Raw genomic sequence first — 20,893 nt, forward strand, 5'->3', positions numbered from 1 at the left:
CCAAATTCAGAAGGCAGCTCCTGCCTGTCCTGGCTCGCCGCAGACCTACCCACTCCTCGAGGAATCGCTGCTTTTTAGCCTGGATGTTTTCTTCATGTATAAATAAATAAAGATTATGAAAGGGAATTTGATGAGCATAAAATTCCCGATTAGATTAAACAGTCTTGCCTCTCGCGTGGATAGGGAGAATTGGACAACCGAGATCCCGGCAGCTCCCCTGGCCGAGATGTGAGGGGACAGCAGTGCTAGAGCACCAGGCTGGCGTCAGGGCGCCTGCCGCGAGCGCGTGCAGCGGGCACTCTGTCCAGCCTTGGGCACGCTTAGCCGTGGCTGGGATCATGATCTCTGCCATGTGAGAAAGCAATTTTCGGGATGCTGGTTGGTGGCTTAAACAAGTACCTTAAAGTACCTTTAAACAAGACCTTAGCAGACTAGAGTCCAAAGTTGGGTGTTTTTTTTTCCTGCCTTCCTCACCTACCCGCCCCCCCCCCCAGCTTAAAAACAGCCACCCCTGCAGAAAGGTAATGTTTAAACCACCAGCTTCGCCGGGCGACATCCTGCAGCCAGAGCAGTTAGAGGCGCCAGGCTTTTAACCTGACAATGATGTTGTATTTGAACAGCTGCGTAAAGGTTTAAAAGGTCTGTCTCATTGCCACCGTGGAGTTTTTAAAAGGGGTTATTGTTTGGGCGAGGGCACTGCGAGGGGACAGGCGAAGTGGTCCCAAGGCCGAAAATAATGTCCCACGCCCGTTTCCACCAGGCCAGGGGAGATTCCTTTTGGGGTGGGGGGACAAAGGGTTTGTTGGAGAAGGTTTTTGTGCAGGAGCAAGCTGGCTTCTAGGTCCCCCAGAACGCTGAGGCGCTTTAATGAGCATCGGGCTCCAAAGAAATGTTCTGCTGAGGCGGAAACCCAATTTGCCCACAAGTTCAGTCTCTGGGCCTGAAATCCAAAGCCAGCCCGTAACAGTGCGAGTGTGAGGAGAAGAAAACACGGATGTCTTCCCGGAGAGAGAACTGGTTCACGATCAGAGTTTCCGGGGCCCTTTTCCTCTCTTGGATGCAGGAAAGGGGATCCAGGAAGCCGGAGGACGGCTCCAGCATCCTGGCCGGCCCCTCGTCCAGGGGAAGCCTTTGGAAATCAAGGTTAAAGCTCCCCGCTGCTGCCCCGAGGCCGGGGCTTCCAAAAGCCGCTCACCCGCCTGCAACCAGAGAACGAGGGAGGAAGTTGTTGGACAAGTTTCTCATAAAACTCTGAGTTTCCACGGTGGTGATGGTGGCTGTTCTTTAATGAGCCCGACCACAACCCCAGACCAAATCCTTTTTATAGAACTTTCCCTCACCAAAGGAAACAGAGGACTAAGATTCCCCCACCTCCTTTTTTCTCCCTCCCCTTACCCAAGCAAAACTATGTCAAATAATTTTAGGAATTGTCCAAAATTATAAAGCTCAACTTCTGACAAAAGTATAGCTTTTAATATTTGACGATTTGTGTTAAAACAAAAATTGACCTCTTGGTTAGTCGCGAAGGGGAAAAATCAATAGTATAATTTTCAATAATTCATAAAGCGAACGCCATTATGCTAAATCTTAACTATTAATCTTATCCTTTACAAAGTCTCGATTGATTTGTTAATAAAATATCTTCCCGTGTGTGGCAACAGCGGGTATAACTCTTTAAAAACCTTCAGAAGCAAGAAAATTACCAAGTAGCCCAAGAATGTAGATGAGAATTTTATTGATCGCCCTGATTCTTCTTAATATGTATTAATAAATTCCACAACCTTTTGTACCTTGCACTTGTCAGAAACCAATGCTTTTACAAAATCCATAAAAGGAAAACATTTTTCTTTGCAGAAGAACCAAATGACACCTTTGCATCCCTCTCTCTCCTGCCTGGCCCAGTCAGTTTTCTAAAACTTCTGGAGTCTGAGGGCGAGAGTTTTCCCCTTTCCTTGAAAAATTCTTTTCTTTCTCTCTTCCTTCCTTCCTTCTTGCCCCCTATTATCAGGGTGTGTGGGGGAGGAAAACCTCGGTTTAGTTCTCCGGCTGGGAACCCGAGGGACGCTTTCGCGGATAGTGAACTGCTGGCGAGGGATTGTCTCTGGGCTCAAAGCTCCCAGCGGCCCGGCCCGCAGAGGTCGGGGTGTGGTTCCTCGGAGAGCCGAAAGCTCGGGTAGCCCACCGGGGCGCGGAGGGGCCGGGAGCCGGGACGGGCGGGCGGGCCGAGGGAGAGGACAGCGCCGTAGCCGGGCCGGTCCTCGGGGCTCCGGGGTCGGCCAGCTGCACGGCCTCTCGGCCCTCCCCTCGCGGCCCTTTTCGCCTCCGCTCCCCAGGATACCTTAACCGCGTCTATGCGCGAGAGATCTTTCCTGTGGACCCCTGAGGTGGGATGTCTCAGAGCCCGAGGAATCCGACTCACCTTCCCAGGCTGCCCAGGACAAAACTAACCAGCCTGGGCCCCCACCCCCTTCCCGGGCCCCGGCCCTCTCGGGCGCGTTCTGCCTGGGTGTGTGCGGGAGAATGCTTCTGTGTGCTGGCACCACGGCTTTCCGGCTTCCCTCCCAGCGCGTGTCCTCCCGGAGGCCCTTCTGGCCGAGCCTTTCCTTCCAGAGGCCGGAGTGGGGGACGCGAGTGGGGCGGGCGGGCGGGCCGAGCAAGCCCCGGGGAGGCTGGCGGGTGGCTGAGAGTGCTGGTTCGGTTGTCTCCAGCGCGCACTATCGCGGGCGCGTAGTAGATGTCGCTGTTGTCCGTGCTTACGCGGCCGGCCGGCCGGGCTCTGGAGCACGTGACCTGCGAGGAGGCTGCGGCTCAAGGCCATTTTCAAATCTCATTGGCTTGGTTGTCATGTGGTCGGCAGAGGCATCCACAATTACACGGGGAATGTTTTCCTAGAGATGTCAGCCTACAAAGGACACAATCTCTCTTCTTCAAATTCCTCCCCAAAATGTCCTTTCCCAACAGCTCTCCTGCTGCTAATACTTTTTTAGTAGATTCCTTGATCAGTGCCTGCAGGAGTGACAGTTTTTATTCGAGCAGCGCCAGCATGTACATGCCACCACCTAGCGCAGACATGGGGACCTATGGAATGCAAACCTGTGGACTGCTCCCGTCTCTGGCCAAAAGAGAAGTGAACCACCAAAATATGGGTATGAATGTGCATCCTTATATACCTCAAGTAGACAGTTGGACAGACCCGAACAGATCTTGTCGAATAGAGCAACCTGTTACACAGCAAGTCCCTACTTGCTCCTTCACCACCAACATTAAGGAAGAATCCAATTGCTGCATGTATTCTGATAAGCGCAACAAACTCATTTCTGCTGAGGTCCCTTCGTACCAGAGGCTGGTCCCTGAGTCCTGTCCCGTTGAGAACCCCGAGGTTCCTGTCCCTGGATATTTTAGACTGAGTCAGACCTACGCCACCGGGAAAACCCAAGAGTACAATAACAGCCCCGAAGGCAGCTCCACAGTCATGCTCCAGCTCAACCCTCGCGGCGCGGCCAAGCCGCAGCTCTCGGCCGCCCAGCTGCAGATGGAAAAGAAGATGAACGAGCCCTCGAGCGGCCAGGAGTCCACCAAAGTCTCCCAGGTGGAGAGCCCCGAGGCCAAGGGTGGCCTTCCGGAAGAGAGGAGCTGCCTGGCTGAGGTCTCCGTGTCCAGTCCCGAAGTACAGGAGAAGGAAAGCAAAGGTCGGTATGAGCAGAGTTGCCACCCCAGCGGGGCGCGCAGCCTGGGAACCCGGCAGAGAGGGAGCACGCCTGGGTGCCCAGCGCCGAGCCTGGGCAGCCGAGGCGGGCCGACTGGCAGGTGCTGCTTCTCCTGGCTTTTAGAGGGACGGTCTCAGTCCCGAGAAGGTTCCTGCTTCTTCCCTGCTGCCCTGGCCCTCCTGGCTAGTCCTGGCCCCATGCTGATGGCGCCGGGGCAGAGGAAAGGCTTGCTGGGTTTATTTTTCCTGAGCTAGACCTGAAATGCAACAAAAGAGCACAAATGAGACCTGCGGCTGGTAAACACGGCCCCAGAACCTCCTTTCTCCCGCTCAGATTTGCAGTCCCAGCTTTGCCTTTCATCCAATGATGATTTTAAGGTGGTCCAAGGCAACGTGTTTGTGTTCAAGTGTATGCACCCCGCATCGTACGAGCTTGGGGGTGGCAAGGGGAAGGAGGTGGCTGGGCTGGTTGGCGCTTGGGCCGGGGAACAGGGCTCCCTGCCTCTGCGGGGATAGGTAACCTTGGCTTTGTCTGGGGAAAGTGCCACAAGCTCTGCAGTCTGTTTGCAAAGGGGGCAAAGGCTGAACTGGGGAGAATGGAATCTGCATGGCCCACCGGCAGGGCCAGCCTTAGGGCTGGGCGAGGGCAGAGAGCTGGGGGCTCTGGCTTTTTCAGAAGGAACTCTGCCCCTGAGCCTCTCCCCTAGTACCCAGAGGTGGGCCACAGTAAGGAGCTACATTTCTGGGGGAATGCTTTTGTGTGAGGGCAAGAAGACATGAGAATTCAGGAAATTCTGGGGGATACAACAATGCCCAGGCAGGGTGGAGAAGGTGTACTTGGTTCCTCGGTTGTCTTTCTAAAGAAAATGGGCACCTATAGACCTGGTTGTGGGGCTCCCTGCCTGCCTAGGAGAAGTGAGGAAGAAGTGGCAGACTTGGGGACCCGAGGCAGCAGTGGGGTTGGTAGGCTTGTCCAGGCTTGCTTCTTCCACTCCAGCCCTGTTCTGAGCTGACCACTTAGAATGTTGCTGGGGAGATCCTGAAAGTTCACTGTTGTACTAATGTTTTGTGCAGGTCAGAAAGTTGAGAGAGAGAACCCTGACACGAGGGCAAGAGTACCCGCCCATTATGTCATTTTGGGCATTTAAACTAATCTGGCATCAATTACAAATCCCTTCCAGGGCCCACCTCACGTGAGCAATGTTTAATACCAGCATTTCTCAAAGCGGCCTGGCTGCCAGTGGGGTCATGGCCAAGGGTACATTTGAACAGAATGAGAGAAAAAAAAAATTCTTGATTTTTTTTCTTCTTCTCCCTTTAATTTTGTTAGAGGAAATCAAGTCTGATACTCCAACCAGCAATTGGCTCACTGCAAAGAGTGGCAGAAAGAAGAGGTGCCCTTACACTAAGCACCAAACGCTGGAATTAGAAAAAGAGTTCTTGTTCAATATGTACCTCACCCGCGAGCGCCGCCTAGAGATCAGTAAGAGCGTTAACCTCACCGACAGGCAGGTCAAGATTTGGTTTCAAAACCGCCGAATGAAACTCAAGAAGATGAGCCGAGAGAACCGAATCCGAGAACTGACCGCCAACCTCACCTTCTCTTAGGTCCGAGGCCCTTCGGAGGCCGAGATCGGAGACGGGGCACCGCGTTCCAGGGCCGAGTGCTGGAGGACTGGGAAGGCGGAAACAAAACCTTCATTGCTCTTTGTTTTTTGTTTTGTTTTGTTTTTTTTCCTGCTAGAATGTGACTTTGGGGTCATTCTGTTCGTGCTGCAAGTGATCTGTAATCCCTATGAGTATATATATATATTAAAAATCTAGCACGTGTAATTTATTATTTTTTCATCGTAATGCAGGGTAACTATTACTGCGCATTTTCATTTGAGTCTTAACTTATTGGAACAGTAGAGCATCCATCAGTCCATTCACCCATCCAGCAATGTGACTTTTTCATGTTTTTCCTAACACAAAAGGTCTGTGTGTGTGGTTAGTCCATGAGCTCATGGCGTTTTGAATACATCCAGTACTTAAAAGTACTTAAATTACATATATATTTAAAAAAGATTAAGAAAACCCACAAGCTTTGGGGGGAGGGGGACTAAAAAAGCACATTACAATGTATCTTTTCGCAAATGAATTTAGCAATTGTCCTTGGTGAGATGGAATAGTGATGACTTATGCCTTGTAGCCTTTCCCTTGTGGTGCATCTGTGGTTTGGTAGAAGTACAACAGCAACCTGTCCTTTCTGTGCATGTTCTGGTCGCATGTATAATGCAATAAACTCTGGAAACGAGTTTGCTCCCTCTGCTTTCTGAAATGGAAATATGTTATGGTGGAAATGAAAGCCTTTGGTGAGATTATTTTCCTGTTAAATTGCTTGTTTAGGGCAGTTGAGGGGGTGACAGAGAGCAGGGGAAGGGAGATGGGAGAGAGAAGCTGGAGGAGGCCTAGGGTGCTGAATTTTGGCAGTGGTGGGGGCAGTGATAATCCAGCTTGGGTGTGCTGTTTTCACAGTTTCGAAGAAGGGGAGTCCTCTCCCCTCCTCCCTCCGTGATAGTAACATAATTGAATTCTCAGTGAGTGTTAGCTTCCCTCCAGCCGGAGCCTGGTAAGTAAGCCTGTGCCCACGCTGCTTTTTCCTCGAAGCTCCCCACTTGTGTGTCTTCCTCTCTTTGGTTTTGGTTGTGTTATTTTTAGTGCTTTCAGCGGGGTCTTGACCATTTCTGGCAGGTGTACCATCGTCAGGGGCTGGGTTGAAACCAGTCTTGCCCACCTGGAAGCCACCGGGCCTCCGTTACAGGAGCAAGAACAAGCAGCAGCTTAGCACTTCCTCGGCTCCAATTCTGCCCCCCCTTCCCTCACCCCCACCCCCACCCCCAGCGCAAGACAGCCAGGCCACAGCGAAGCCATGGATGGGTGAGTTTTCCCATCCCACTTTGCTTTGGTTTCTTTGAGGAAGGATTTTATGCTCAGTCATTACCTTTTAGTGGCCCACATGAAATCTTTTTAAAGGAAGAAAAGATTTTTTCCCAGTTAATCTTCCCTCTATTTAATTACAAAATGCTGGTTGGAGCCACTGTATCTGGGAGGAAAGAAAATGTACAAAGGGTGACTGAAAGGGAATTTGCAAATGAACATGACTTCCCATGAAGTCCAATGTTCCAGCTGCCGCCAGGGCTCTGAAAACTTCAGCCAGCTTTCACCAGTATATATATGTATATACTGCAGGATCCTCAGCCCGAGAGAGTGTGGACTTATCTAGTCCTGCCAGGGAGAAGGGAAGAGAGGCCTTGGGGGGAAGAGCTGACAGAGAATTCGTTACCCCAGGTTGTGCTGCAGTTTCAAAGGGTCTCCAACAGCTTCAAGCAGCTTCACAAAACACCTTTTCAGTTTTTCTTTTTACTTTTTTCCTGAAAACAGTGTATTTAGGGGATCTAAGCCTTAGAGCCCTCACCCAAGGAGTCTTGGGGAGACTCAGTATTCATTCAGAGTTTTAAACTTCCTCTTGAAAACCAAGAACCTTCTCCAGTTCCAAGACAGAACTCTTTAGGGGAGCCATTTCCTAGGGGTGGGAAAGAGACGGCTTGGAATCAATGCCAGGTTGGGAACAGGAGTAGATTTGCCCAGACCCCCATTGGTTGGGCAGGAGAAGGAGGGCAATTTTAACTTCCCCGTTTGCCCGCGATGTGGGGAGCGCCATTAGTTGTTGACAGGGGGCCATGTCTCGGAGGAAAACCCGTGCTACAGGCAAAGGCAGCTCCTCTGGAACAAAATCAGAAAGCCATTGGCAAAGGCAATCAATCAGGCCATAAGTAGCCATTTCCCTCTTTCCTTTCCGGGGCTCGAGGTGGGCTGGGAGCCCTCCACGGGTGCGCTGGGCAACTTGTAGAGCGAGGAATACATCCTCCGCCGCCGGCGCCCGGGCTGCTTTTGTCTCGGCTCCCAGCCGGGCTTCCGAGGCTTTGTACCATGGATTTGGGAGTGACAATGGGCATTTCCCTCAGATTCAAGGCTGCCTAGCCTTACCTCTGGAGGCAAAAAAAAAAAAAAAAAAAAAATCAGAAGAGAGTAGCCCAAGGACCAGGCCATTTTAAAGACATCTCTGGAATCCACTTGGAGACCTCCAAGTGGGGCCCACGCGACTTGGCCCTTCCCGGGCAGATGCGAGTCCCGCTGGCCTCTTTGAGGCAGAGTCGGGGCGGCGGGCGGGAGCAGGCCTGCGCTAGCCTGTGGGTCCTGCCTTATGGCGTGTTCTCTTCCAGGGTCTTTCCCGCAGCCCTGGAGAAGACAAGGCATCCTGGCCGCCACTGTCCGCACGGTGCCGACTTGCCAGCCTGCCGGCCCTTCCGAGGGCACACTGAAGCCCTGGCCGAGGCCGCCGCCGCGTCCAGCCAGCGGGCCAGGCCGCCCCAGCTCGCCCCTCGGGCCGTGGCGTGTGCTCAGCCTCACGTCGGGGTTGTGTGTGGCTGCCCGGGCGTGTGTGAGTGTGGCAAGGGGAGGGGGCCCTCCGAGCTGCTCCATCCGTCCGTTTTATTAGGGACACATTAATCTATAATCAAATACACCTCATAAAATTTTTATTGAAAGGCATAATATCATTACAGAGGTCTTCCACCTGTTTTAAACAACACGACAAGCTGTGAGCGAGCGTGTGTGTGTGGGTATGTGTAGGGAGGGGGTGGCTTTGGTTAGGGAGAGAGGCACAGGGAGAAGAACTCCCCTCGGGCGCCAGGGGGCCGCCTCTGAAGGCCGGCCTGCCTCGGGCCCGCAACCGGCCCTGCGCGCCCCCGACTGTCCCGGGCTCTGGCCAAGCGCTTGGCGCGCCCAGGACGCACGGCCGGTAGCTCAGAGTCCAGGCACCCGGGCGGCGGCGCCAGGGTCCACACTGCAAGACCGAGGGCGGCAAGAGAGGGCGAACAAATAGTCCCCAGCGCCTCCTCCGGCTGCGGTCGGGCGTGTGGTCCCAGCCGCCGGCGGGCTGGCCGAGCCAGGCCGGGCCGAGCACGGCGCACGGGCCGGGGCCCGCGGGCTCTAATTGCGGCGCTTATGTTGATGATTTTTTTTTTTTTTTTAAATCACAGCAGCCCCCAGTTTAGCGGACTGATTTACTCCCGGTATTGGTAAATATGATCACGTGGGCCGCGCGACCAATGGTGGAGGCTGCAGCCTGCGAACTAGTCGGCGGCTCGGGCGCCGGCGGGGAGCGGCGCCGCGGTGGGCAGTGTAACCTTGGGTGGGAGCGCACGGCGCTTCAAAATGTCCTCCAGTGGCACCCTCAGCAACTACTACGTGGACTCGCTCATAGGCCATGAGGGCGACGAGGTGTTCGCCGCGCGCTTCGGACCTCCGGGGCCCGGCGCGCAGGGCAGGCCCGCAGGTGTGGCCGACAGCCCGGCCGCTGCCGCCGCCGAGTTTGCCTCGTGTAGTTTTGCCCCCAAATCGGCCGTGTTCTCCGCCTCGTGGTCCGCGGTGCCCGCCCAGCCCCCGGCGGCGGCGGCGATGAGCGGCCTCTACCACCCGTACGTGCCCCCGCCGCCCCTGGCCGCCGCCGCCTCCGAGCCCGGCCGCTACATGCGCTCCTGGATGGAGCCGCTGCCCGGCTTCCCGGGCGGCGCAGGCGGCGGCGGTGGCGGAGGCGGTGGTGGCCCGGGCCCTGGTCCCAGCCCCGGCCCCAGCGGCCCACCCAACGGGCGCCACTACGGGATTAAGCCTGAAACCGGAGCAGCCCCGACCCCCGCCGCTGCCGCCACCTCCACCTCCTCCTCCACTTCCTCGTCTTCCTCCTCCAAACGGACTGAGTGCTCCGCAGCCCGGGAGTCCCAGGGGAGCGGCGGCCCCGAGTTCTCCTGCAACTCGTTCCTACGGGACAAGGCGGCAGCAGCGGCTGGGGGAACCGGGCCCGGGGCAGGGATCGGGTCCGGGTCCGGGGCAGGCGGCTCGTCGGAGCCCTCGGCTTGCAGCGACCACCCGAGCCCCGGCTGCCCGCTGAAGGAGGAGGAGAAGCAGCATCCGCAGCCGCCGCAGCAGCAACTTGACCCAAGTAAGTGCAAAAGAAATTGCCCTCTGATTTATTGCTGAAACCTGTAAGGCTCGAATGTGCAAAACTGATAGTTTTACTAACCTATAAAAACGTCTAGACGCCTACCCTAGCCTGGGCGAGCAACACGCATCCATAAAAAAGCTTCCCATAACCACCTACCCTGGGCGCCCGGTTTGTACGGTAAACAGAGCGCGGGCATTAAGGCTTTTTATGATAATTCCCCCCAAGTTGTGAAAAGCGGCCATCCTTGGTGAAATTAATTTAACGATCTCTCTCTCCCACCCTGTCGTCTCACCTTGCTTCCCCTCCGCCCCCCGCTCCCCTTCTTCAAATCCCCTTCTTCATAGACAACCCCGCAGCAAACTGGATCCACGCTCGCTCCACCCGGAAAAAGCGCTGTCCCTACACCAAATACCAGACGCTTGAGCTGGAGAAGGAATTCCTCTTCAACATGTACCTCACCCGGGACCGGCGCTACGAGGTGGCAAGAATTCTAAACCTCACAGAGAGACAGGTCAAAATCTGGTTCCAGAATCGTAGGATGAAAATGAAAAAGATGAGCAAGGAGAAATGCCCTAAAGGAGACTGACCCGGCGCGCGCCGGCCTGACCGCTCTGCTGTGCAAAGGCAGTGGGGTTTTTCTTTGTGGGTGCTTGATTTCCAGAAACTCTCCAGCGATTCGGACATTTGTTTCCCCTTTTTTAGGTAGAAGTGACAGTGTGGTTGGTCTCTGTGAGGTATTTGGGGGGCTCTGTATTTGCTCGCTTATGTGTTGGAGAAACCAAGTGGCTTTGGGGTTTTGCCCTATCCCGCTCCCTCCCTTTTCTGCCCGATGGTTCCTTAGGAAATGCTATATTTGTGAGTGCACGCTGGCTTGAGGAGCCCTCTCCTGTGTAAATGTCCCCTATGTTTCTGAAAAGTGCTGTAGTTTAGCCCCCAGCGCTGCTCACGCGGGGGCCAAGCGCACCCCACTTCCAAGAATGAAGGCAGAGTGAGACAGTGCGGAGGCCGGCCCAGGCCGAGGCCTGGCCAGGTTGCCCACCGGTTATGAAAGCCCCCTTTCCTCAGGTAGCCCGTGGGCCCTGCACTGAGACCTGGAATGAGGCTGAGAGAGAAGCTCAGGGCCTCCGGTGGGTCGGGGGTTTAGTCTCAGTGGGCTGGGGGAGCTGCTCTCTCCCAGGGAGGGCTCAGCTCGCGTGGGCGGCGGCGGGTGTAGGCCCTCTGGGTTCCTACCTGAGGACCAGTTGTAAATGTTACTGCTTCCTATCAATAAATGCTGACCTGATCAAATGGAGCCCAGAGCTGGCCCTGAACGCCTGTGTGCCTGCTTTCTCCCCGCAAAATATCACCCTCGCGGGACTTCTCCCCCATCCCTGGGAGGGAGACACTGCTAAAAATCAGGGGCCTTTCCACCTGAAAAGTCTTCTCTGATGTGCTTCTGAGTCCCCCTTTGTGTGGGCAGACCCAGCCTAGGGCACAACCCTTGGGGGGCCCTTGGTGGCCCTGTTCCTCCCTCAGCCTGCTTCCAGCCACTTGCTGAGCTCCGTGCCCTGGGCCCAGGGTCAGCCTCGCAGCAGTGCCCAGTGGATCAGCCGGGCCCCAGAAGCCAGGCTTTGGCGCACCGCACCCCACGTCTTCCTCTGCTCATGGAGTCCCAGCCATCGACTCCCCTCTCCAAACAAGGGACAGGCCAACTCTGCACTCTGGAACAACTCCTCCAGCTCAGTAGGGCTTGCTGGCCCGGGAGGGCTGAGCGGGTCAGCCTGTGAGCTTCCGCCCCTCCCCACAGGAGCCCCAAAGTGACCTTAGCAGATCAAAATGGTCAAGGCTCTCCTCGGCAGCTCCCGCCACCCGACTACCCCTTCCCCCACCCCACCGTTTCTGTGCATGTTTAGCCCCCAGCTAGGCCCTCTGAGGGCTGCATTCAGAGGCTAAAATGAAGGTCATTGTAAGTGAGGATTCGGGCCCAGCACAGACTTTGCAGGCCCTGAGAGGCGGCGGCGCCCGGCAGCCTGGGCTGGGCGGAAGGCGGGGACGATGGCAGAGTTTTGGGGGATCCTGATGAAAGAGGGGACTTGAAGGAAAAGCAGAGGGGGGCCGGGAGGGAAAGCCAAGGCCCAGATCTGGCAGAAGGTGCTTCGTACCTCCGCCCCTGTGGCCAACCCGATACCTAGGGCTCTTTGAAAACAGGAAGAGCCAAGGTGTCATAAAGCCATCGAGCCGGCGAGACGTCTGGAGGTAATGAGTTTACGACAGGCCCGGCGCTTCGCTTTGAAACCATCTCATTTTGATGTTTGTGTTTGTGGGAGGAAAGGAAAAATGCAGACAAAACTGGGTCTTAAAATCTGGACAATAAAATATAAACAAGCCCGCGTTGGACCAAGAAGGCGGGGGCTTGGGAGCCCCTGGTGAGGTGTGAGCACCTAGGAAATAAAAATGGGGGTGAGGGTGGGAAGGAGGAGATGGTGTATTTCTGATTTTAAAAATAGGCTGGATATTAGGAGTAGCCTCGAGTGGGTGGCTCTTTATAATATTTGACTATGGCCCCGGTCTAGCTCGTTCTTAAAAAAAAAATCGGCCTGTTATTTGGGGGTGGGAGTGTTATCGATCTTGGGTCATTTGCTCAGGCCCAGGGTCTCCCAGCTGCATTGGCGCCCGGAAAAGATGAAGTTACTTAAATACCTTTCACAAAATTATCTTGCCGTCCATTCCAAACTTCACCCCCAAAATATTGTTGGAAATTATATCTATTTGCTTATAGAAAATATAATCATTACAGCTGAATTGGAGGAAAGCATTTTTGAAAATAAGAAAAAAGATTAACCTCGCAGGAAACACCTAAGTTGATTAAAATCTTTGCTTTTTTAAAAAACTCAGGTGGAATGCTTAGTCAATTCATTTCACTCTGTGACTTCTGATAGAAATTTAAAATCTCATTTATTGTGCATGGAAGTTCCAATGAACACACCCCAACAGTGCCTTTCCAGACAGCCACTCAGAGATCCAATAGAAAGCTTTTCATTTGGCTTCTATTCGCCCCGTCCCCCAGTGCCCGGAGAAATGGGCCTGAAGCATTAAAATTACGAAGTTAAAATAGCAAATATTCATGATTTAATGCTGAGTAACAGCTTTAAAAGACAAAAATTAACAAAAGTAATGTCTGCAATTTCTCAGTTTTCGAAGTGCCTGGCTCCTCTAAAAAAAAGCCTGTTGCAGTTGATAGACGGTTTGATTTTTGTTAAATCCTGCCGGTCCTATAATTGAGGGCGAGTACAGAATTGGGACCTACTGTGTCTGGCAAAAGAAGGACTGGAAGCTTTTGAAAAAGACGCTACTGGAAGCTCTTGGGAGCACAATTATCTTTGGCATTCACGAGCCTCCGTTTGCTGCACTTGACTTGTTGACAATCAAAGGGATGAAGCATTATTAGTGTCAGCGATCCAAGCGCCAGTCAAACTAAAGAACAAGATTGGAATTGGTTTGAGTCGAATAAAGGCAAGTTAAGCTCTGTCGGCTCGAGGTGGCATTTGGCCACTAGAGAGCGCCGTTGCTCCACTTTGTGATCTCGTAAAGCTCGAGTTGCTGCGGAGGAAGGTTTTGATTAAAAATATTTACAATCTTATTTTTAATTCCAAATTAGGATAAATTTAACCAAAAGAAGCAATGTACACTATTACATTCTCCAGCCGTGTGTGTTAGGTATAAAATTTTGGCTTAGTCAGGATTTCAGAAAATTTGGACTATGGCGCAGCTGAAACTGTAAAACGTTATGGTAAGTTAATGCATTCTATCAAAACAGAAACGTGTAAAAGCATAGATCTTTATTTACTAAGTTAATCGTGCTCTTTTCCCATTCAGATTATAAATAGAATGCTTGAAAAAAAAATCGGTTTTGTCCCAAGAGGAAATGTTATGTTGTAATGTTTTCTTAATTAGGCCAGAATGTGTAGAAATGAATTTTGTAGTGTTTGTGTTTCTTTTTCGCCCCCAGGAATCACACTGTTCTAGAAGGTGCCTTGAATTATTGAGATCTGGGCTCGCTCTTCTTTTTCCCCATTCCATTCCAAAACCCACTCATATATCGCGAGTTTAAACACGCACTCACACACGCCAAACAGTGAAATAAAAAGGCACAATTACAAAGTTAGTTCCAAGGCTTTACTGAAAATAATACTCTTTTAATTGGGTATTTGCAAGATTGAAGTACAAATCATTAGCTGTCAGAATCGGTTTCGTTCGCCTTCGCATTTAAAAGACGTTTTATCTGGCGATAACTGGCAGAAAACATCAGCAAAAACCCCTCCCCTCCACCACCCCAACAACAAGTCTTCTGCACTCCGTACTAATTTAAAAATTATATAAAGTATGCCTTTATCACCTGGAGATTCCTTAGCAATGCGTTTACCCTAACCATTTCCAGCCATTCCCTGTAGAAACAATTGAAGGGGTCAGACATTATTGTCTCGTTTGTGCCTTTCCATCTCGACCTTATTTTTTCCATTTGCAAAATATGATATTCAGTCCACCCGGGCTGACTTCAGGATCGCACTCACAGGCTGGGCCAACCCGCGAGGAGTGAGGGGTAGTTGAAATCACTCGCCTGCTGCGCCTTTGGGGGCCGTCTGGGGTTTTTGGACATTCGCATTGGGCGTGAAAAGCGGCGCGGTGTCTTTTAGCTTTAGCGGGAGCGTCCTCGGTGGGCTCGGGGCGTGTTTCCGAGGACAGTGCCCCAGGCCGGTGGGCCTGGCGCCCTTACAACAATGGATTATCCCCCAAGAAAGGGGGCTCGGTCGCCCAAAGAGCCCACGGTAAAGGCCAAGTAGGCGAGGGAAAACGCATTCATCAGAGACCTATTACATTTATTGGATATTAAAACGGGAGTAGAGAGGAAAAAAAGAAGTGGGGGAGAGAAGGCGGTTGGTGGTGTAAGCCAAGCGGCTTTAGAGTGATCTTCCAGAATCAGGAATATTTTGCGGATTCACACTCGACTTGCCACTTGATTCGGGACTTTTCCTCATCGTTCACAAGCTAGGATGAGCCTTCTCTTTTGGAGAAATTAGTAACTTTTTAAGCTGAGCCCGGCGCCCGCTCTCTCGGCAGCAATTTCGCAGGCTTGGCGAACGAACTAGAATCGTTAGCAGGAGATAGGCGCCGCCTGCAGCTGCCTGGAACCGGCGCGATCCGAACGCTCCATGGGGGGACTCGCGGGCCTCGGCCCCCCGCGCTCCGCCCGGGGCCACCGCCTGCCCTGGCCCGCTCCGCGCCGGGGCCGAGACCCGGGAGCCGCGTCCTGCCCGAGGAAATACCACCCACCCCAGCGTGAGTCCTGCTTCCCGCCTTGGAACATTTCTGTCCGCTGTTCTATTTACTCCCTCAGCAATGCTAATGCCTACCCCCACATTCTTCAGCCTCCCCCCTGCGCCCGGTTCTGACGTCTATCAAGGGTGAAATGATGGAAACTATATTCATGGGCATGATTTCCATTAAATATCAATTAACCTGGGAGCCTCAGCCAGGCGTGCAGTGCGTCAAGGGTAAATGTACATCTCATTTCCACCAGCCCTCTCGGCTGGAAAAGAAGGGCTTAGATTCGCTTTGATAATGCCAAGTTTGAGGGTCACACTAGTGGTCTTTAATCACACCACTTACATAGCACCTAACTCAAATGTATGGCCCGGTCCTTTTCCTCAGTGTCCGTCTACACTGCTTGCCCTTGCTCCTTGCCTGCGCCCGCGTGTCCAGAGGCGCAAAAGCCACGGCCAACTTCTGCGGGGCTGCTCCAGGGGCCGGGGGAGGGAGTCATTTGCTCCGCAGCCTCCTGGGAGTGGCCTCCCTGCCTACCCCAAGTGTAAGGTTCTGCCGCAACCCCGCCTCGCCGGTCGCAGCCCGCATTCCCTCGGCCCCGGGGGCACGGCGAGCCCTTGGCAGTGCGGCTTTATGGGCCCCCTTTAAGGCCGGCGGAGGCATCTCCCTGCCGGCGTGAGGCGTCCCGTCGGGAGCAGCGGTGTCGCCTCCGCGCGGATCCCTCCGCGCGGTTATCTCTCCCCCATCTCGCTCCCTGTCGGCGCAGTGGCGTGGTGCGAAAATGCCTCGCCGGGGCGCACCGGGGCGGCAGCCTCGGCGGCGGCGGCGAGAGCGGTGGGAGGGGGCCGCGGGGGGGGCGAGGTGAGAGGTGGCGGCGGGCAGAGGGTGTTTTTTTCTTTTCCCTCCAGCGCGGGGGTTTGTAAACCGAAGCCAAAGAGTGTCCCCGTGGGCCGGGCGCACTTTTTTTCTTGTCCCGGTGCGTTCAGGGCCGCCTGGTGCCTGAGAGGAAACAGTGGAGGCAGCGGGGCAGGTCACCCGGGGCGTCGGCGATTATATTGCTGCCGAGCCGGCGCGCGCCGGGAGAGGCCGGGCGGGCGGTGGAGCGCGGGGACTGGGCGAGGCCCCGCGACCCGCGAGGGAGGCGGCGCGAGGCCGAGGCGGCGGGCGCGAGAGCCGGGTATGAGCGCCCAGTAACGGAGCGCCCGCGGCTGCCGGGCCTCAGAGGCGACGCGCGCGCGGGCAGGCGGGCGGCAGCGACAACGTAGCCCAGCGGCGCCAGCAGCCGCCCCAGAGGCCCCCGCGGCAGTGCGGCCGCGCTGAGGCGCGCTCCCTCCGGCTCGGCGCCGCCCGCCTGCCCGGGGCCGCCCTACCTCGGGCCCCGGCCGCTGCGGCCGCCCCGATGAGTTCGTACTTCGTGAACCCGCTGTACTCCAAGTACAAGGCGGCGGCCGCGGCGGCGGCGGCCGCGGCGGGCGAGGCCATCAATCCCACTTACTACGACTGTCACTTCGCGCCCGAGGTCGGCGGCCGCCACGCCGCCGCCGCCGCCGCCCTGCAGCTCTATGGCAACAGCGCCGCCGGCTTCCCGCACGCGCACCCGCACCCGTCGCCGCCGCCCGCCGGGCCGGGGTGCGGTGGTGGGGGCGGCCCGGGCCCGGGCCAGGACTACTTCCACCCGGGCGGGGGCAGCCCGGCCGCAGCCTACCATGCCGCCCCCCCCCCTACTCCGCATCCTCCGCCTCCGCCTCCCCCCTGCGGCGGGATTGCCTGTCACGGGGAGCCCGCGAAGTTTTACGGATACGATAACTTACAGAGACAGCCGATTTTTACGACCCAGCAAGAGGCCGAGCTGGTACAATATCCTGACTGTAAATCGTCCAGTGGTAATATTGGCGAAGACCCAGACCACTTAAATCAGAGCTCGTCTCCTTCTCAAATGTTTCCCTGGATGAGACCACAAGGTTGGGATGCAATTTTTTTTTTTTAAGCGGGGAGAGGGGAGAAATCTGCTTTCATCTCACGTTCTAGCTTTAAAACTCCCTTTTCCTCTCCCTCTCTTTTTCCTTCTTGTGTAGCTACAGTGGCTCTTATTCATAAAGTAATACAGGGGTTTTTTTCTGTCTTAAAATGGAAACCATGTAAAGATGATGGGGACAGAATAATTGTGAAGACCTTCTCTCTGGCCCTCTTGCTTGCACAACCTATATATATTAGAGCTATAGAGACTTGCTTATACCCCTTACACCCATTCCAGAAACCTCCAGCAGCCTGCAGAGGCACCATTACATTTTTAAAACGTTTATTTTCCTCTCTTTTTCTTTGTTTCTTTTAATCAGCAGCTCCTGGTAGACGAAGAGGAAGACAAACCTACAGTCGTTTCCAAACCCTAGAGCTGGAAAAGGAATTCCTTTTTAACCCTTATCTGACCAGGAAGAGAAGAATCGAGGTTTCCCACGCCCTAGCCCTCACCGAGAGACAGGTAAAAATCTGGTTCCAGAACAGGAGAATGAAATGGAAAAAGGAGAACAACAAGGACAAGTTCCCGGTTTCCCGACAGGAGGCGAAGGATGGGGAAACCAAAAAGGAAGCCCAAGAACTGGAGGAAGACAGAGCCGAAGGCCCAACAAATTAACTTCTACCTTTAAAATTTTACCACAGACTATTAAAACTAATGATCAACATATGCTGGTGGACACCACCTATTTTCTTTGTTGAAAAGGACTTTATCTGTATTTCAAGCTACCTTCATGTCACTGCTCTCGAGGTTTCTGCGCTTTGAGAGGGATTTGGGTATTCAAGTTTCTAGTATCGCATAGAAGCAGCCCTTGAGCTGTCCTATGTAAGGGTAATTTGATACTGACCTTGTAGCTATATTTTTATAATGGTAGTTTTTAATGTCTGAGCTGGTGATTTGCCTCAACAACGTAAACTTCCTAATGATTAGCACTAAATAATTGAATATAAAATGCTTTATTAATCAGACAAGTGCACTTGAACATTTTAAATCTTTTGTTTATGGTGAGTAAATTAAAAGAAGTTTATTAATTTTTTTAAAAAAATTATGCCTGCAGAATATTTACTTTATATTATTTGATTAAAATATATTATTTATGTTTTTTCTTTCTGCTTTTATAATGAATGGTTCGGGTGCCTTTTGTTTACTCCTAAAACGTTTCTTTGAGTATTTTGTAAATGTAATATCTCTGGGAAAAGTCTGGGCCAAATATTCGAAAAGCACATGTTAGCTGAAGACTGTAATGTGTAGTCCCGGCTCTGCAGCTTCCTCAAACTTGGGGAAAATGTTGGGCTAGTGACAAAAGTTTCAGGACAATGTCAAAGTTGACATTTAATAGTTTTTCTATAGTCTGTACAAATTATGGCAATTTAATCATCTAGAGTGAATGAATACTTGAAAAGCTAATTATAACATTTTCACTCATTAACTTTTTACTCCGGCAAGTCACCTTGTGGAATGCCTCTCGTTTCTCAGTTTGCTTTCGTTTTGAACAGCACTTGGTATCGCCTGAAAGCGCTGGGTCTCTATGCTGTGGCCGCTGCTAGGATTCTGTTTTTTGAGTAGGTGCTGTATTTATTTGTATTCCCTTCGCTCTGTTTGCACGCCCATTTTGAGCCAACTTGCTGTGCGCGTCTCAGATGTCGGTTGGTACGTCCTCTGCTGTTCTCCAGGATGGCCTCACCTATTTGAAACAAGCCCTGAGAGCAAACGCAGAAAAATCTGAGTGTAAACAACCGCTCCAGAAAATAGCTAGCTCCTTAATAAAGAAATTAATCTTTTTCTAGAGCTAGTGTCTTTGAGCGCCGCAAATAACCCTTTTCCTGAGTCAGGAACAATCGCCTGCTCTGCTAAAGTTTCTATTTGATAAAAAGTGGGTGGAGGAGTTACATGTGAGTTGTAAAAATAAATAAATGCAACGGTGGGGGCAGCTTTCTTTCCTTCCAGAGAGGGCGGGTAGGCTATCCTAGCTTCATCTTGCTCTGAATAACCTTGGTAAGATACTGCAAGAGCTTTGAACTTCGCAAAGGACTCCGGTTGTAGGCCCGAGGGGGGACGCCCCGGAGTCCAGGTTACACCACAGCTTATCCCACTGAGCTGGCACTGATGCTGGGGTTTGGGATCTGTTATTAACAAGATATCCGTTTTCCATTCGAAGCTGCTCCTGCAGCTGCCATTTTACGAGGGAAGAGGAGGGGGAAGAGGGATGGGAGAGAAGAGGAGAAATTCAAGCAAACTAACCTTTCTCTCGGTAAAGAGAAAGCACCTTTATCAGGTAGACATTGAAGAGCTCTCTGCTTTTTCTAGATGTGTTTATTTTTAGAGAGGTACATTTTAATTTCCAGAGTGGCTTTTATTGCACAGGTAAGAAAATGGAATCCTATAGTTTTAGGCCTGGATTACCCCCTCAGGCGCTGGTGGGCTTTTGCCTGCCACTTCAAGGACCAGGGAAATGTTGGCACAGGTCAGGCCAGAGGCGAAGCCCCACCTGGCTTTCTATCCAGGGAAGAGGCTGTGACTGTGGCATTCACTGACCTGACCCAGGAAAGACAGTTTTAAGTCACGGGTGACCCAGGGCTTAAGAAACATGTGCACAAGAGGAGACAGCTGCAAACGTGCATGCTGGATTTGGAAACATATTTCTCTGTGTGCTGCCTGAGGCTCTGCTGTTGGCTGGTATAGAGCAAGGATGCCAAGAGCCTGAAAGCATGGCTAGCGAACGGTCTGGGGGTGGGAGGTAAGCTGGCCAGAGACTGGTGCTGGCTAAACTCCAGCTGCCCTCCATTTAAGGGACTCCTGTCTATTAGCAAAATTCGGTGTCTCCTACTCAAGAATGCTCTCCAAATATCCCTTTTAGAGCCACTGATTTGGGCAAGACTGTCAGGTGGGGGATCTGGTACATGGATGGATATGGAAATCCAGGAAGGAAGAGGAGATCGAAATGTCCTTCTTTCCTTGGAATTCTGTGTTGTTCTGGAAGTGTTGTACCTTTGGCTCCATTGGCCCCCTAACTTATGGTAAAATCGTAGCTCATGTACAGAAAAAGACTCTGTTGCAATAACTGGTGTATTTGAACATATACAAATTTGGTGGGGTTTTTTGGTATATATTCGGTGCATTTGTACGTATACATAGATTACACATGTGCAGAAAGTGTTGGTAATAAATGTAGGCATATACGTTTCCTTTTGTAGCCAGGAAAAGCAGAGATTTGTCTCCAAATAAAGAGCTTGGGGAATTACACATCACACACCCACTCACCACCTTCTTTCTTACAGTGGCTAGAAACCCCCCATTATGGTGTTTTATGCAGACAGACTTGCAGTGACAAGAGCAGAAGATGCCCTTCTAATTGGCTCAAATCTGTAAACACCCGAGGGTTTCGGCAACAAGGGAGCAAACATTTTTGCTGCAGAAATTTGCATAAACCTTCAGAGAACACTTTGCAAACCCAGGCGATGCTTTTCTGCCCTGGGCTGCTTAGAGAGGTCTGTAAACCATTTAGAGAAAAATAGGACCCTCCAATGTTAACACTGAATGAAAGAACCAAGCCTTCGAAGTGATTTAGGTTCTCTGTTTGCGAGGGCCAGAAACACACAAAAGAGGGTGTGGATCTCAGTGATTCCTAGAGAAAAGCCAGTTCAGGGACTGCCATTTTGTGAGGTTCCGCAAGGCACAGCACATCGCTTACCTCTGTACAGGGGAGAAAAGTGCAAATATGGCTGCCTTTTCAGTGCACAGAGTCTTTTCCCAGCTCTCCTTTCCCGAGCTGAAAAGGAGGGTCAAAAAGCTCCGCTTTTATTTGGGTTGAGGGGGAGAGGAAAAT

The 20,893-nt window shown here is 52.6% G+C and overlaps 3 protein-coding genes across 4 annotated transcripts; all 3 read left to right on the forward strand.

The window, feature by feature from the left end:
• Window positions 1-2,734: 2,734 nt before the first annotated feature.
• HOXD10 (homeobox D10) lies at window positions 2,735-5,539 on the forward strand. The gene is made up of 2 exons (XM_004426655.3): window positions 2,735-3,689; window positions 5,037-5,539. The coding sequence occupies exons 1-2, from the start codon at window positions 2,735-2,737 to the stop codon at window positions 5,312-5,314; spliced, it is 1,233 nt and encodes a 410-aa protein (XP_004426712.2). The 3' UTR covers window positions 5,315-5,539.
• A 3,324-nt stretch (window positions 5,540-8,863) lies between these two features.
• Window positions 8,864-11,045, forward strand: HOXD9 (homeobox D9). Its single transcript, XM_004426654.3, has 2 exons — window positions 8,864-9,749; window positions 10,097-11,045. The coding sequence occupies exons 1-2, from the start codon at window positions 8,966-8,968 to the stop codon at window positions 10,336-10,338; spliced, it is 1,026 nt and encodes a 341-aa protein (XP_004426711.1). The 5' UTR covers window positions 8,864-8,965; the 3' UTR covers window positions 10,339-11,045.
• A 5,379-nt stretch (window positions 11,046-16,424) lies between these two features.
• On the forward strand, window positions 16,425-18,853 carry HOXD8 (homeobox D8). 2 transcript variants are annotated; one of them, XM_014784616.2, is made up of 2 exons: window positions 16,425-17,014; window positions 17,390-18,853. In XM_014784616.2, exons 1-2 carry the CDS (start codon window positions 16,453-16,455, stop codon window positions 17,683-17,685), a joined length of 858 nt encoding a protein of 285 aa, XP_014640102.2. In that variant the 5' UTR covers window positions 16,425-16,452; the 3' UTR covers window positions 17,686-18,853. The 2 variants fall into 2 exon arrangements, with proteins under 2 accessions (XP_014640102.2, XP_087291082.1); XM_087434956.1 differs by having other exon boundaries at window positions 17,393-18,853.
• Window positions 18,854-20,893: the final 2,040 nt, after the last annotated feature.

This window comes from Ceratotherium simum, chromosome 9 (genome assembly GCF_057802395.1).
Source record: "Ceratotherium simum simum isolate JZ-2026a chromosome 9, ASM5780239v1, whole genome shotgun sequence".
Lineage (NCBI taxonomy): Eukaryota > Metazoa > Chordata > Mammalia > Perissodactyla > Rhinocerotidae > Ceratotherium > Ceratotherium simum.